Consider the following 17,759-nt stretch of genomic DNA (forward strand, 5'->3'; position numbering starts at 1 on the left):
ACATTACTGGGTTATTACATGAGTGCCATTGTTTTCTAGAAACCACAACCCTCCTGTCTCCAGGTGTTCCCGCAGCTGCTAGGGGTTGTTCTTCTCTCTGCTCCATTTACAACTCAGTTGATCTTTTACTCTCCATTCCTGAAATCATTAAACACGGCTTGTCTATTAACCCAGGCCATATAAGGGATGACTGAGAGAGGAAGAACTGTCCCTTAAAGGGGTTTTCCCACAAACTTAATCATATTTAAATTTGCAAACTTGTCCCTATTGTGGCCGAGTTATCAGGCAGAGACCGTACACGTATGAGAAGATAATAAGGAGACCGCGGCTGGGTATCTGACAAGTCCCAGGCTATATAAAGTCCCTGAATTCATAGTAACTGATAAAGACAACAGATGTCACCACCGTTTTGGGACCCCCGAATGGAATACTGAACGCATTAAAAAGCAGTTAGCAGAGAAACCACACAGACTTCATAGAATATAATAGGGTCCATGTGTTTTCCGTGCAATGGCTTGCAGTACTTTTCTCTCCGCATGATTCGTGCGGACATGACTCCTATTCATGCTTCGGAAGCACAGCCAGTGCACAGGTGGCAGATGGGTGACATCCATGTGTCCCGTGCACCACCCATGCCTTTAATTCACAGTTGTCCAGATGCACATGGTCATCTACCCCTGGCTAAGGCCCCACATTGTGTAAAAGTTGCTGTTTATTACAGATTTTGCTGCATTTTATGGAGCCAACGTCAGGAGTGGATTGAGCTGAAGGAAAAAGTATAAAATGTTCCTATATATTTCCCATTCCTTTTGTAGCCATTCCTGGGTCTAGATAAAGAAAATGCAGCAAAATCTACAACAAAAAGCAGCATAGTAAGCCCCTAAAAAGCAATGCAGGAAAAACCGTAGCAGTCTAACAGGTTTCCTCTGCGGACATTTTGCTCTCATTATACCTATAGGGAAACCGCTGGTGTTTTTGTAGGTATAACTGGCATGCTGCCATTTCCAAAACGGCGATGGTTTTGCAAATTGTAGCATGTCTGGTGCGTGTATTATCCTGCAGTCTAGCGAATCCCATCCACTATGCAATGACTGTAAAATGCTGCGTCTTTTCAAAATGCAGCGTTTACTGAACATGGGATCCCGGCCTAAAGGCGTTTTCCCATGGAATACATTGATGGCATATCCACCTATCTCTAAAATGAGTCTCCTTGCTTGCTACTTACCCCGCCGCAACCTTGCTGAGAAAATTTCAGCTATGGTCATACTGTACAGAATCGCAGAGCTACATTGTTTCCGTAATTCCCATTCACTTCTATGGGGGTTACGGAAACAGCGTAGCTCTAAACCAGACCATAGCTGAAAGTCTTCCCTGGGTAGGTAGCAGGGACATTATATTTGTGAATGAGATTAGAATGAAAGAAGCTTAAAGTGAATTTTATCTGGCAACAAGTCTCTGATGTGATAATGTAATATGTGAACATTTGATCTGTATCTGCGCCGGACTAGTGAAACTGAAGAAGCTGGCATGCACTTTGCTTCCTTGTAACCTCTCCTCTTGTACCTTTGTCACAGTCGTTCCCCGTCCCCAGCCTGATCACATCGGTTCTGCTCCTCGCCTTCGCCTGGAGATCTCTCGAATTCTACAAAAGCTTATAAACCAGGCCAAAGTGACGGGCCCGAAAAAAGGGGTAACTATGGCTACCAGCGACAGCCATCCAGCTCAGGTCTCCTTCCTGGAAAAAGAAGAAGATGTGACATCTAAGAAGCATGGTATACTAACAGTGAAATACAACCGCAAGGAACTACAGCGAAGGATTAAACTGGAGGAGTGGATGGACACGCAAATTCAGGAACTCTACCAGAACCAAGTGAGTCGGAGAATAAAATGGTGGCAAAATTTACATCAATTTTGGATTTGATTATTATTATGATGTTATGTCTACTGTAATATATATATATATATATATATATATATATATATATATATGGCAGTAGATGTGATAATTGTGTATAGTGGGGGGAATTTATTAGGATTAATGATTCCTACGCTAGTCCTAATAGATTCCCCTGCTGTCCTGTGCACCGGAATTGGGGAAATAAGAAATTGGCGTAGATTTCTGCGATAACTCATGCCAGTTTTCTGGTGTGAATTATAGCAAATTTCATGGGCCAAGATATTCCGCACCCTGGCCCACCACTGTCTCCACCTTGCTCTGTCCATTTGTATAAAAATTGCCACTGGAAGAGATACATGGTGCATCTTTGGAACAAAAAGGGACACTTTTTTTGCCATAGGGGGAATGGTAAATTCCCATCATTGGGTGCTGCCATGAACCTGTCTTGGAGTGGTACTTCTAGTATCTTCACTAGTGTTATAGTATCATCCAATAAACACAATTCTCAGTATTCTTACCAGCGCTGAGGCTTTGGTGGTCCTCCACAGTCCGTGTTTATTTTCTTGCAGATATGACATGTGGTACAACCATAGCTATATGGTCATTTTCAACCATAACTTGAAGCTTCGGGAGCCCCAGTGTATTATATGCTACAGACGGCCCTGTTTATAATGTGCCATTTATTATATTGATAACTTTTATTGTGGCATCGAAGCCTTTGGTCCCCCTTAGGAATCGGGAGCCTAGTGTTATCGGCATAGGGGTCTTCTGGGGAAATGATGTCCAGGCTTTTCTTCTGGTGCTGTGATGGAATAACTCAATCCTTCTCTTCTTTGTCCAGAGCAATACATATAGAAGTCCTAGGGTTTGTCCAGATGTACATGGGTAAACTTTCGTCTTATCCTGATGTAGACTTGATATATACTCGAGTATAAGCCGAATTTTTCAGCACAGTTTTTGTGCTGAAAAAGCCCCCCTCGGCTTATATTCGAGTCAAGCAAAAAAACATTTTTTTTTTTGGGGGGGGGGGGGGGGGTCTATGACCAGCCATAATAGTATTGTATAGAATCTCCCATAAAATAGTGAAAAAAAAGAAGCTTTGAAAAATAAAGTAAATAAAAGTTGTAAATCCCTCCTTTCCCTAGAATACATATAAAAGTAGAAAATGACTGTGAAACACAAACACATTAGGTATCCCTGTGTCTACTGAATATAGGGGATCTGCAGTACTCCTGTTCCGTCGGGAAGGGGTTAATAGGAGCACAGCAGATCCCCTATACTCAGCCAGACTGAATTCCAAGTGGGGGAAAAATAACTCAGTCCTCAAGCTCAGGGAAGGGGCAGACAGACAACCAAAACACCCCCTCCCCTTCCCCAGCACCCAAAAACTCGACCATTTTAATTTTTGAAATTTTCCAGTAGCTGCTGCATTTCCCCCCTTGGCTTATACTCGAGTCAATAAGTTTTCCCAATTCTTGGTGGTAAAATTAGGGGCCTCGGCTTATATTCGGGTCAGCTTATACTCGAGTATATACGGTATTTTGACATCAGTAGTGGAGAGTTATTTACAGGCCCTGTGGGAATTTGCTGACGTTCTTAGAGACTTATTTCAGGGCTGGGATAACCAAGTCTGAACAAGTTGGTAGTTGTTTAACCTCTTCTTCACATGTAGATATCGTCTAGCCATTGGAATGATTGACGTAGAATTATTTGGTCAATTTCTTAAAATGCTTTTAAGACTCCAAGAATCTAAATGGTCAAGCCCTCAACAACAACTAAGTATCTGGGGTTTTATAAGACGTGTTCTTCCAAGTGCCTCTGTAACAATGTCCTAAGCACTGACCTAATCTTGTGTATTGATTCTAATTTTTGGGATGGGGGGGTTTGTAAATTTTGCCAAAGTGAAATTGCAATTCTTTTGGTCAGTTATATCACATTTATCTTTAATGCTATGGTTTTTTTGAGCCAAAGTCAGGAGTGGAGCAGAAGGGAGAAGTCTTAGAATTTCTGATATAATTTCCCATTCCTTTTGTAGCCATTCTTGGCTGTGCCTCAAAAAACTGCAACAAATTCTGCAACGAAAAAAGCTGCATTACGCAATGTGGGGTCTCAGCCTTAAATAGTTTTTGACAGTTTATGTGCCTTGTATGACAGGCAGTTTACTTCTAGGTGTAAGACATGATGGGAAGAGAGATGTGTCACCTTGTCTCCAAAATTTTACCAAAATTTTGGATAATTTTTAAAACTAATTAGAGGGGTCACAAGTTGTTATCCAGTTTATTTAAGAGATGAATATAGGAAGAAAATTGTGTAAACTAAGCAAATAAACACAACTTACTTCTTAAATGTTCCCTCCCTCCCGTTAAGTCATGCCTTGGTATATGACCAAGTAGCCTCAGCAGCCATATGCTGTATGTTCACATGTCACCATTGAGATTAGTGACTAGCTGCTGCGGTCATGTAACAATATACAAGTATACTCAATATACTTATACTCAAGTATATACGGTATTTATATAAATTTGGTATCGCTCTGATCACACCGGCCCACAAAACCCATAAGAAAATGGCACAAGGGCAGTTTTTTCTATTCTCACCCCACTCTGAATTTTTTTCTCTAGCTTCCCTGTATATCCTACAGAATATTAATGTCATCATCAAGTACAATGTGTCCCTCATACAGATCTGTGAATTGAAAAATCTAAAAAAAAATTTGAAGGTGGGGTATAAAAAAAAATTAAACTTGGCTGTGTCGGGAAGGAGTTAAAGGATTAAGAGGTCCGTGTCATCTTATAGATTGCTTGACTTTGATCTTAATTCTTATCTGAACCGCACCATTCTCAGTGGGTTTTTTTCAGTTTTGGTTCCTCATTACTATAAATCTAAAAGCAAATTAAACTCTTATCTCTTGAAAAACCTGATAAAGTTCAATGACGAAGATTGTCACTCTTCTGCGTTTACCATGTTGTAGTCATGTTGTGGGATAGACAGTGGACCTTAGACTGTCTTTCAATGTATTGAACACCTAGATATGAACAAAAAAAACGAAATTGTTACAGAAAAGCCTCAGTTAAGATAAGATAATCCTTTAATAGTCCCACAGTGGGGAAATTTCAGCATGTTACAGCAGCATAGTAATACAGGTACAGGATAATACACAGTAATATATTACAGGACACACATATGCTGAGAAGAGAAGATATACTAGGAGTCCATAGCAGCTAAGGAACAGAAAAAGAAAGAAGGAAGACTTCATAGTCATAATCATTAGTTTTCTGTGCGGAGAGATCTTTGCTTGGTCTGATATAGATTATACAGCCTGATTGCGGTTGGAAGGAAGGCTTGCGATAGCTCCTTCTCACACTTGGGGTGTAGCAGTCGGTCACTTACAGTGCTGCCAAGTCCCATCAGGGTCCCATACATGGGGTGGGATTTGTTCTCCAGCATGGAGGTCACCACAGACAGTATCCTTCTGTCACCCACCACCTGTACTGGGTCCAAGGGGCTCCCCAGGACAGAGCTGGCCCTCCTGATCAGCCTGTCAAGTCTATTTCTGTCCCTGGTTGATATACTGCTCCCCCAGCAGGCCACACCGAAAAAGATGTCTGAGGCAACCACAGAGTTGAAGAAGGCCCTAAGAAGTGTCCCCTGGACTCCGAAGGCCCTCAGCCTCCTGAGCAGGTAGACTCTGCTGTGGCCCTTTCTGTGCAGCGCCTCCAGGTGATCAGCCCAGTCTAGTTTATTATTGAGGAGCACACCCAGGTACTTATAGGTCCTGACTATCTCAATGCATGTCCCTTGGATCTCCACCGGGGTCAGAGCACCTCTCCATTTACTAAAGTCCACCACCATCTCCTTGGTCTTCCCAGCATTAATCCTGAGCTGGTTCCGCTGGCACCATTCAACAAAATCCCGGTTTAAGTCTCTGTATTCCCTATCGTCACCATCAGTGATAAGGCCTACTATAGCAGAGTCATCGGAGTACTTCTGTAAGTAACAGCTGGATGAGTTGTGCCTAAAGTCAGCAGTGTACAGTGTGAAGAGAAATGGGGCAAGAACTGTACCTTGTGGTGCCCCCGTACTACAGATCACAGTGTCAGACACACCGTCCTGGGCTCTCACATACTGAGGGCGGTTTGTCAAGTAGTCTAGGATCCAGTTGGACAGGTGATGGTCCACACCACAAAGGTTCAGCTTCTCCCTAAGTAGTCCTGGCTGACAGGTAATAAAGAAACATGACACATATTAGATCCAGAAATGTCCTAGAAAAGTAGCACATACATGTCAGCTCAATAGTCTGTGATTTCTGACTTCCTTCTTAGCGCTCATTGTTTTAGAATTTTGCGACAAATTAGATTTTCTTTTTCCTGGCATGATTAAAATTGGCAAACTGCCAATTTGAATTAAAGGGGGTTTCCCATGGCAGTGTCTCAGCACTGGAGCAGAGCAGATAATATGCAAATGCTTGTACACAATGGACTATGTGTTAATTGAGGTTCCAAACTATCTATGTGCCAAATTTCATCCAAATCTGTTCAGCCTTTTTTGCGTAAATGATTAACAAACATCCAAACTTTCACACTTATAATATTAGTAGGATCAGACACCTCTGGTGGCAGCTTATCTCCCTTGGAAGAAAAAGATCAGGCCAATGGATTTCAACATGCCCAATCGTTTTCTTCTTAAGGGAGATAAGCTGCCAGGAGAAAAAGTCCTTTCTAATATCTAAATGTGGCATGATAAATGACTCCCTTTGCATTGTGGGAAATGTGATGTGTTATCAAATTCTTCTGAACTGTGAAACATCCATTCTCCCAATAAATTTACAAGATGAAAAAGAGTTCCATCTTGGACCCAGTGGCGTAACTACCGGGGTAGCAGCTGCCACAGGGCCCGGGACATTAGGGGCCCAGCAACAGCTGCTACCATTGCATTTGTTTGTTTTTTTTTAATAGGCCGTTACTGGCCGGTAACGGGCCCTATTTACTTACCTAGTAAGTGATGCCGTGGGCCCCACAAACACTATTATTATATTTGGGAGTCTTTTCAGACTCACGACTATAATCATCGGAGGCTCAGGAGAGGTAAGGGAAAATAAAATACAGTGTTACTTACCTCTCCAGGCTCCAGGCAGGCTTTAGGCCTACTTGTGTGATGTACCTGACGTCTCATTGAAGATGGCCAACACCACCGAGGATTGCAGCGGAACCAGGGAGGGTAAGTAATAGTGTTTTCTATGTTGTTATGCCCCCTTGGTCTCCGATTATTATACTCTGGGCTCTGAAAAGTCCCCAGAGTATAATAATTGTTCATGGGTGTCCATAGTGGGGCATAATACTGTGTGCAGGGGCCACTATGGGGCATAATAGTGTGTGCAGGAATGCGGGGGGAGGGGGGTCAATTGGTCGGGGTCTTTGGCGACGGTTGGGGTGCCCCCATGTCAAAAGTACACCACGGAGCCCCGCCATTCCTAGTTACTCCACTGCTTGGACCCTATGGGACATTTTAGCTTAATGTCTCTTTTCTATACTCCCCAATAGGGTGTCCCATTTTGATGCATTTACTCAAAGATATCCCTTCCTGATGGTCATTTTAATCTTTTTTGATGGTCAGATGTGTGAAATTAGCAGTGACTGTAAAACGACGTGGCCTTTGTCACATGCCATGTGAGGACCGCACCTCATTGATATTTTTCTGATCTGGCCAGAGTAATTTATTTTATGTCCAGGAAAAGTTATCAGTCTGCACAGGGCAAGCAACCAAAATGACATATTTGCTCTAATCTCCTACAACAGAAGAAGCTACGGGATGAAGTTGCTGAGCCCGACATTGATGTCGATGATCTACTGGATCTTCCATTTGAGGAGCAAAAATCTAGAATTCAGGTACTGGATCTACAAATTATAATACATGTGATTCATAAGTAATATTCTTTATCCTAACCTTATTCATTATAATAAGATTTTTTTTTTTTTTTTTGTAGATTGCGAGCCCCATATAGGGCTCACAATGTAAATTTTTCCCTATCAGTATGGAGCAAACACGGGGAGAACATACAAACTCCTTGCAGAAGTTTTCCTTGGCAGGATTTGAACCCAGGACTCCAGTGCTGCAAGGCTGCAGTGCTAACCACTAAGCCACCGTGTTGCCCCATAATAAGATAATTTAACCTTACCGGGGTTTCACATTTTTTATACCGCTAAACAATCCACAGCTGTTTTTCACCAGAATTTACAACTATATTCATTCATTTTACATCAGAATCTACCATACTGTGTTTGGTGACTCTCAGCCAATGATCTTATTACAGTCTTATCTGTTTCTTTTTAGGATATTCTTCAACAGTGCACTAGACCTACAGAAGTGAGTAACAGATACAATATTCTTACTTTAGGTTTACATCTGTGTTTGGGTTTTCGTTCTTCGGGTCAGCTTGGCGATATTTTTAGCATTATAAAACGTAGACACTTACTTCTGGTGTCATATGAAAGCGGAGAATCTCATCTTTCATAGAGCACAAAAATATCCCAATCTTGACTGTATTTTCAACCAGTGATATCTATGGAAATACTAGCTGGTACCCGCGACTTCGTCTGCGGTGATTGTAGAAGTGGGTATATACAGGCATGGGTAAGGTTTTCGTAGTGTGTATAAGGTATGGGATATGAAATGTAAGTTTGTATCTTGTTTTTGCTGTAATTCAGACAATACATGAGACTTTTGTGTTGAAGTTACTTTGTATTTGAGCTGCTATATATACGGTGTTGTGAGAAACTTTACATAGTGACTTTGGGACAGAAGTATTTGAAGTTCCCGCCGATGGCATTTTTTGATTTTCGTTTTTGACTCCCCTCCCTCTAAACCCCATAACTTTTTTATTTCTCTGCTCCCAGAGCCATTTGAGGTCTTAATTTTTCCTGGGACAAATTTTTTTTCATGATGCCACCATTATTTATTCTATATAATGTACTGGGAAGCAGGGAAAAAATTCAGAATGGGGTGGATTTGAAGAAAAAATGCATTTCTGCGACTTTCTTACGGGCTTTGGTTTTATGGCGTTCACTGTGCAACCAAAATGACATGTCCCCTGTATTCTGTGTTTCCTTACGATTCTGGGGATACCAAATTTATATGGTTTTATTTACATTTTGACCCCTTAAAAAAAATCCAAAACTGTGTTTAAAATTTTTTTTTTGAAAAGTCGCCATATTCCGACAGCCGTAACTTTTTTATATGTGCGTGTACGGGGAAGTATAGGGAATCTTTTTTTGCGTGACCGGGTGTACTTTGTAGTTCTACCATTTTCGGGAAATGTTTTTGCTTTGATCACTTTTTATTCAAATTTTTATCAGAATCAAAACAGTGAAAAAACAGCGGTTTGGCACTTTTGACCATTTTTCCCGCTACAGCGTGTACCGAACAGGAAAAATATTTGTATAGCTATTTGTATAGCTTTGTAGAGCGGGCGATTTCGGACGTGGGGATACCTAACATGTATGTGTTTCACAGTTTTTAAGTACTTTTATATGTGTTCTAGAGAAAAGGGGGTGATTTGAATTTTGAATCCTTTTTATTTTTTTATATTTTTTTTACTTTTTTTAAAAAAAATGTTTGCATTTTTTAGACCGCCTATGGGTATTGACATGGGTGGGGGGTGTCGCGGATTGTGAGAGCGGTGGGGGTCGGCAAAGATGGCTGCTCCGGCGCGTTAAAGAGAGCCTCCTGGAGTATCGTTAAGGTGAGGGGCAAAGTGGTAAAGTATATGTATATGTGATTGTGTGGGGTTAGGGGCTAGGCTGTAGAGGGCAATATGAATTTTGTGGCTTGCTATGGTCCAAAGTGTGTGAGATTGCAGAGATGGTGGTGTGAGTTTGGGTTTTGTGGGGGTCCTGGCACAAATGTATGTGCACTATTGTGACGAAAAGTAGCCTATTGTTTAATCGGGTGTATTAACTATGTTTGTGGAAAATTTCAGCCGAATCGGTCGAGCGGTTTTTCCGTGATTGAGGAACAAACATCCGAACATGCAAACATCCAAACACACAAACCCACAAACTTTCACATTTATAATATTAATAGGATTAGAATTAGAACTGCCTTAGTGTCATGCGAAGGAACAGAATCTCCTCTTTCATATGACACCAGACTTATGTTTCTATGTTATTTAAAGCGTACCTAAACCTTTGAACAACTTTTGATTTTCTGGCATTAATATTATAATAAAATTTGTAATATACAGTGGGGCAAAAAAGTATTTAGTCAGTCACCAATAGTGCAAGTTCCACCACTTAAAAAGATGAGAGGCGTCTGTAATTTACATCATAGGTAGACCTCAACTATGAGAGACAAAATGAGAAAACAAATCCAGAAAATCACATTGTCTGATTTTGTAAGAATTTATTTGCAAATTATGGTGGAAAATAAGTATTTGGTCAGTAACAAAATTTCATCTCAATACTTTGTTATATATCCTTTGTTGGCAATGACAGAGGTCAAACGTTTTCTGTAAGTCTTCACAAGGTTGGCACACACTGTTGTTGGTATGTTGGCCCATTCCTCCATGCAGATCTCCTCTAGAGCAGTGATGTTTTGGGCTGTCGCTTGGCAACACGGACTTTCAACTCCCTCCAAAGGTTTTCTATAGGGTTGAGATCTGGAGACTGGCTAGGCCACTCCAGGACCTTGAAATGCTTCTTACAAAGCCACTCCTTCGTTGCCCTGGCGGTGTGCTTTGGATCATTGTCATGTTGAAAGACCCAGCCACGTTTCATCTTCAATGCCCTTGCTGATGGAAGGAGGTTTGCACTCAAAATCTCACGATACATGGCCCCATTCATTCTTTCATGTACCCGGATCAGTCGTCCTGGCCCCTTTGCAGAGAAACAGCCCCAAAGCATGATGTTTCCACCCCCATGCTTTACAGTAGGTATGGTGTTTGATGGATGCAACTCAGTATTCTTTTTAATCCAAACACGAAAAGTTGTGTTTCTACCAAACAGTTCCAGTTTGGTTTCATCAGACCATAGGACATTCTCCCAATACTCTTCTGGATCATCCAAATGCTCTCTAGCAAACTTCAGATGGGCCCGGACATGTACTGGCTTAAGAAGTGGGACACGTCTGGCACTGCAGGATCTGAGTCCCTGGCGGCGTAGTGTGTTACTGATGGTAGGCTTTGTTACATTGGTCCCAGCTCTCTGCAGTTCATTCACTAGGTGCCCCCGCGTGGTTCTGGGATTTTTGCTCACCGTTCTTGTGATCATTTTGACCCCACGGGGTGAGATTTTGCGTGGAGCCCCAGATCGAGGGAGATTATCAGTGGTCTTGTATGTCTTCCATTTTATAATTATTGCTCCCACAGTTGATTTCTTCAATCCAAGCTGGTTGCCTATTGCAGATTCAGTCTTCCCAGCCTGGTGCAGGGCTACAATTTTGTTTCTGGTGTCCTTTGACAGCTCTTTGGTCTTCACCATAGTGGAGTTTGGAGTCTGACTGTTTGAGGGTGTGCATAGGTGTCTTTTTATACTGATAACAAGTTTAAACAGGTGCCATTACTACAGGTAATGAGTGGAGGAAAGAGGAGACTCTTAAAGAAGAAGTTACAGGTCTGTGAGAGCCAGATATCTTGATTGTTTGTAGGTGACCAAATACTTATTTTCCACCATAATTTGCAAATAAATTCTTACAAAATCAGACAATGTGATTTTCTGGATTTGTTTTCTCATTTTGTCTCTCATAGTTGAGGTCTACCTATGATGTAAATTACAGACGCCTCTCATCTTTTTAAGTGGTGGAACTTGCACTATTGGTGACTGACTAAATACTTTTTTGCCCCACTGTACTTTATTACCCATTCATTTTAGCTCCTTTCTGTGAAATCCTGCACTTCTTTATTCCTTACTCCTCTGAGAGCTGTATCTTGCTTCTCATGGTGTACGCTCTATGGGCTGGTGTGTGTAATGCAGGGAGGATAAGGGTGGGATGGTCCCTTCAGAAAGTTACATCTCGGACATTATAAAACCTAGACACTCCAAAAGTCATACTAGATCTTCCTGTATGATGAATCTACAAGGACAGTCCATGTTGATGATTAGATCCAAGGAAAAATAAAGTTTCCCAGTGTATTCCCTGCACTGGACAAGCTTTATCATTAATATATATGCAAGTCCATCGGAGCCCCAATGGTCAAATTTGCAGAGTCCATCGGAGCCCTAATGGTCAAACTTGCAGAGTGCGGCAGGAGAGGCTGAGACAAGAGTCTTCTGGGGTAAGACTCCAATTGTTAGGCACATGGGTTATTCCATGCTAGTCTATGGACCTGAAGAATAGGTGACGTCACAGAATGCTGCAGAGGCTGAATTCATCATTACTCATCTGTCCATTAGGAATCCAACACTACTGCTGAATTTCCACCAGTCTTCCTGGTATCTACATATCTGCATATGGCACATGACCATTGGTTGCAGTGGTCACGTGTCCTATCACTGGCATTGTGGCTATGTAAAGGGAGCCATGATGCTAGTAATATGGAACTGGATCGTTGCATTTGCTGCATGCAAGTAAACAGTCATCAGGAAGACCAGAGGGTAGGCCGTGGTTGCGCTGGATTACTGAATTAGGCTAAGGCCCAATGTAGTGGGACACAGCATAAAAAGTGCTACGGGGTAAACCCATGGCAGCAACGCATCATGGTTTTTCTCCCAGCACTTTTTACAGAAAGTCAGCTGAGGTTTCTGCTTCCATTATACCTATAGGGAAACTGCCAGCATTTCCGTAGGTATAATTGACATGCTGTGATTTCCAAAACCGCAGAGGTTTTGGAAATGTCAGCATGTCCATTGCGCGTATTTTTTCCGCAAGGTGTGAACTGGACACCCCTAAAGTGTGTAAGGGACACTCATAGGGATCTCTACTAGTGCAGGGATTGCACTATAACGTTTTACCAGTTTCCCTGTTTAACCCGTTTATGGTGCAGAAAGTGGAATAAACGTGGATTAGGAGGATTTCTGCAGAATCCACATGACTCACACTTATAGTATCAGATCACCTAGATCAAAGGGATGGAATTATTAGTAAAACTTTCCATCATAATAGGAGCCCAATGAGGAATTTCAAGAATACTCTAAGGCTGAAGCTCCATGTTGCATCAACACAGATTTTTTTTGTTGCAGATTTTGCTGCAGTTTTTTTTTATCTAAAGCCAATAATGGCTACAAATGGAATAGGAAATTCTTATACTTCTGCTCAGTCCACTCCTGGCTTTCGCTCAAAAAACCACAGCAAAATCAGCAACAAAAAAAGCTGCGTTTCCGCAACGTGGGGCCTTAGTCTAAGAATATGTCCACATGGTGAAAATTGTATTTTCCTTCTAAATTTGTGGATGGAAAATCCAATAGTCGACGAAATATGGTGGATCAGATCAAGAGGGTAGTAAAATTATTAAGTGAATTTCATGTATCAGGATGATTTGGTGTAGATTTTCGGGATTGTAGGTCAGTTTTGTTGTGGAATTATCTATAGCAAATCCAGTCCATATGGAGATGAGCGAATAGTATTTGAATCCTAGATTCGAATACCTCCGCTCCCATAGGAATGAATGGGAGCTGCCGATTGCGAAGGGGTTAAGCGCCGGCCGCTCCCATTCAATCCTATGGAGCAAGGTATTCGAAACTAGAGTTTCGAATACAATTCGCTCGTCTCTAGATATTAACCTTAGCATGGCTGTCAGTTGTATTGCGCATATTAGATTTTTTTGTCTTTTTTGAAGGAACTAGACATGACCTTAGTATGGTGATGATATATACAAGCAGTATGATCAGGATGCTAAATTTAATGTTTTATATTCTAGGAATTCACTATGGAGCTACTGGAGCGACTGAAAGGATTGCGGAAACTATCGGACTTACAGCACAAATGACTTACGGAAAACATTCAGATTAGGATCAGATCTGTAGGAACAATACTGTGATACATTATGGTGACATCCTGTTGAAACTAATTTTAGGCTACAGTGGTTGTCCGTTTCACTTCTCTTGATGATCTATCCTCACGATTGGTCATCAATATGAGATCAGTGGGGTCCGACACCCAGGACCCCAACTGATCAGCTGTTTGATGGGGCTACTGTGATTGTGCAAGAGCTGTGACCTCTTGTTTCACAGCAGCCATGTGTTGGAATTACAGTCTTGTCTCGATGGCGTGTGATGTGAAGAGGTCACGGCTCCTGCGCGAGTGCTGTAGCCCCTTCAAACAGCTGGTCAGAGGGGGCTCTAGTGTCAGACTCCCACTGACCTCTTGAGTGAATGAACTGGACAGCCCCTTTAAAACACATAAGAAATATCAAGACCAAGATGCTACAAATAAGCACAAATCATCTATATATGACCAGTACTTGGGTTGCGTCACAGTCATGACAACTTGAATTGAGATTTGCAGTTTTCAGGGGAAACATGCAATGTTTTGGGGCAAAACAGTGTCAAAAACTGCAACGTGTGAATCAACCCTTAAAGTTTAGTAGTTGTGCGAGATTATAAAATGGAACTGTGTTGTTCTAGAAAAAGAGACTGAAGCTGGGCCAAGTGCATACATCCCAATGGGCACCATGAACACCAGGCCCTGGAACCACAAGAGGGGGATCTGTTTGACCTTTGCTAGGGGGACCCAGGGCTGATCTGCAATACAAAACTAGGTCATATACACAGATGGTAAAACAGAAAGCTATTAAAAGCTACTATTATTATTTTAGAGCTCTTGAAGTATTACTCACGTCATTGTCTAACAACCCAAGAAATAAGAATGTGTCTGAGAAAGCTTGCTCATGTAATTGGAGAGGAATTATTAGAGAAATGGACTAAATGTAGCTGTCAGCTAAAGACGTGTTCAGCCAATAGATGTCTAAGGTTTTTGATTGGCTTATAGAGAGGGTGTCACCATAACTCAACATATCACCCCAGCCCTGCCGATAGGTTAGTGTCACCAGAACCAGCATATCACCCCAGCCCCACAGATAGATAGGTTAGGGTCACCAGAACCAGCATATCACCCCAGCCCCACAGATAGATAGGTTAGTGTCACCAGAACCCAACATATCACCCCAGCCCCACAGATAGATAGGTTAGTGACACCATACCTGAACATATCAACCCAGCCCTGCAGATAGATAGGTTAGTGTCACCAGAATCCAGCATATCATCTCAGCCCCACAGATACATATGCTGGGTTCTGGGAAAACTAACCTATCAACCCAATCCCGCAGATAGATAGGGTCACCTGAATCAAACACACTCTCTTTGCACATACGGTTGTGTCACACCCGTACATTTCTCTTTCCTTCTCTACCTAGGACTTCCAAGAAGACTCGTAGATAACACATCTGTACATACAGGCTTCCCACAATTCACATTCCCTGTCAGTTCCCCCCATATAGTAATCATGCCCCCGTTTGTGCCACAGCCTCCCCCACAGAAGCCCTCCTTGAATATATGCTGCAGACCAACTGCTATTTCCCATTGTAAGGGGTTCATTTTCTCCTTTCTGACAATGGCGGGCTGTGTCTTCTCACTCCAACTCAACAGAGTGCAGGGATGATACATTTAGGATGCACGGACTGTCGTCAGATAGCTTGTACTGCAGAGATTTATTTTATTACTGCCTATATTCAGAGATCACTTAGCGACAAGACTTCCATTTTGCATTAGACCAATCAGGTATACCTTACAATCTAGGACAGAAATATAGGAAGAATTACAAGTAAGTTGGTCATCATATGGAAAGTAAAGTTTTGCTGTACTCTTGCCAATTTGTGTATAGTGTGGACCTAGCTCAGTAGGATGGTTTACCTTCATTGTGATTTGTATAAATGTAATAAATAGACATAAGAGAATTCTTCTAGCCACGTTTCCATTTGACCAGCCAACAGGATACATTGAGGTTTGATTTTGGTGAAAAATAGACATCTATTCTCCCATTGTACTCTGTGGAGCGTTGGATCTGTAGGTCAGGCTGTTCTAGAATTGTCTTCTATTGACAAAGAGCTTGTTCACACTGAATCAGTTTCTGACTATTTCTTTTCTTGCCATTATACGTTTCCATCCCTTTTTTGGTGTACGTAAAAGAAGCGTTACAATGGGGGAACAGATATTCTGAATGTCATAATAGATACAAGGAAAAAAGTATATCCAGCACAACGGAAAAATCCTGATTAAAACTTAAGCTTTAATGTTGAAATCATGTAATCTATAAAAATCATTCACAAGACATCGAGCATATTTAAAAAATAAAGTTCATGAAGACATTCCGGACTGATGAGACTAGCAGAACATACTGACCCGCTGACGCTTTTCAGGGCAGAAGTCAAATGCACCTGCACGCTGCCATTTTTTTGTGGGCTCTTGTAGTAAGCGGCCACAAAAAAATGGCCACACGCAGGTGCAGTCGACTCTGCCCGAGGCCCGCTAGCAGAGCCGATTGTGCATGCGTACCCTTTTTTCTAATGAACACGTCGGAATAGCCTTAAGAAAGGCTATTCGTCTCCTACCTTTAGACGTGGTCTCCACTGCGCCGTTCCATAGAAATACCGGTTTTAACCGGTATGCAAATGAGCTCTCCGCAGCAATGAGGGCGGGCCCCAGTGCTGAAACACCGATGAGCGCATCTCCATTGCTGCCCGAGAGCTCGTTCCTGTGGCACCTCCTTCTTCTGCAGCAACTCCTCCTCTTCTGGCTTCTCTTGCTCTTGTAGTTCTATATAGGAGCATAGAGAGGCCTCCCCAAAATGGCTGCCGGCCGGCTCCTGTATTGAACTGCAAGAGCAGCTACCCAAAAATGGGTAGCCGCTCTTGCAGTTCAATACAGGAGGAGGCCGGCGGCCATTTTTGGGTAGCCGCTCTTGCAGTTCAATACAGGAGCTGGCCGGCGGCCATTTTGGGGTGGCCTCTCTATGCTCCTGTATAGAACTACAAGCACAAGAGAAGCCAGAAGAGGCGGAGTTGCTGCAGAATAAGGAGGTGGCGCAGGAAAGAGCTCTGGGCAGCAATGGGGACGCGCTCATCGGCCTTTCAGCGCTGGGGCCCGCCCTCATTGCTGCGGAGAGCTCATTTGCATACCGGTTAATACCGGTATTTCTACGGAACGGCGCAGCAGAGACCACGTCTAAAGGTAGGAGACGAATAGCCTTTCTTAAGGCTATTCCGACGTGTTCATTAGTAAAAAAAAAGTAGTTTAATGGTAGAATCCCTTTAAGGTTATTCCTACGTGTTAGAAAAAAAGGGATTTCAATGATAGGATCCCTTTAAAAAAATATGCTTAGAAATATATATATATATTTTTTTCGGTCTACCACACTTCCATAAATTCATAAAAACTAATCATTTAATGCCCCGAGTCTATATTCACATCTTCATTTTCAACCTCCGATGCAGATTCTGTCAGAAATCCCATATTAAAGGTCCTTCATTGGTGGATCCATCTTTAGCTTCCATTTCTTTTTTCTATTCCTGTGACTGACCCAAGAAAACCGAATGAGCGCCTATAAGAATCCAGCAGAACAGAATACAACTTGGATTGCAAAAAACAAGGTCTCATTTTGGAGAAAAAAAATTATAAAAATATCATCAGTAGATCGAGGGGTGAAAAGGCAAAAAGAATTATATATAAAAAAACAAACACAAAAAACAACTATTTTTGGGTCATGAAGGCCAAAACTGGTAAGTCTCTGATGAGGTTAAAGAATATATCGTAGTATCAATAAAGGAAAAATTCTTAAAGTCATCTGATTTTTTTTTAAACACCATTAAAAAAAAAAAAAAAAAAAGATCTGGCAAGTGAATTCCATTCCTGGCTATCCTATAATCATCAGCGATGGC

At 41.9% G+C, this 17,759-nt stretch overlaps 1 protein-coding gene across 1 annotated transcript; it reads left to right on the top strand.

The window, feature by feature from the left end:
• The first annotated feature begins 1,664 nt into the window (after positions 1–1,664).
• Positions 1,665–13,985, top strand: PPP1R14D (protein phosphatase 1 regulatory inhibitor subunit 14D). Its single transcript, XM_075281037.1, has 4 exons — positions 1,665–1,870; positions 7,693–7,782; positions 8,228–8,260; positions 13,746–13,985. The coding sequence occupies exons 1-4, from the start codon at positions 1,697–1,699 to the stop codon at positions 13,812–13,814; spliced, it is 366 nt and encodes a 121-aa protein (XP_075137138.1). The 5' UTR covers positions 1,665–1,696; the 3' UTR covers positions 13,815–13,985.
• Positions 13,986–17,759: the final 3,774 nt, after the last annotated feature.

Source organism: Leptodactylus fuscus, chromosome 7 (genome assembly GCF_031893055.1).
Source record: "Leptodactylus fuscus isolate aLepFus1 chromosome 7, aLepFus1.hap2, whole genome shotgun sequence".
Classification (NCBI taxonomy): domain Eukaryota; kingdom Metazoa; phylum Chordata; class Amphibia; order Anura; family Leptodactylidae; genus Leptodactylus; species Leptodactylus fuscus.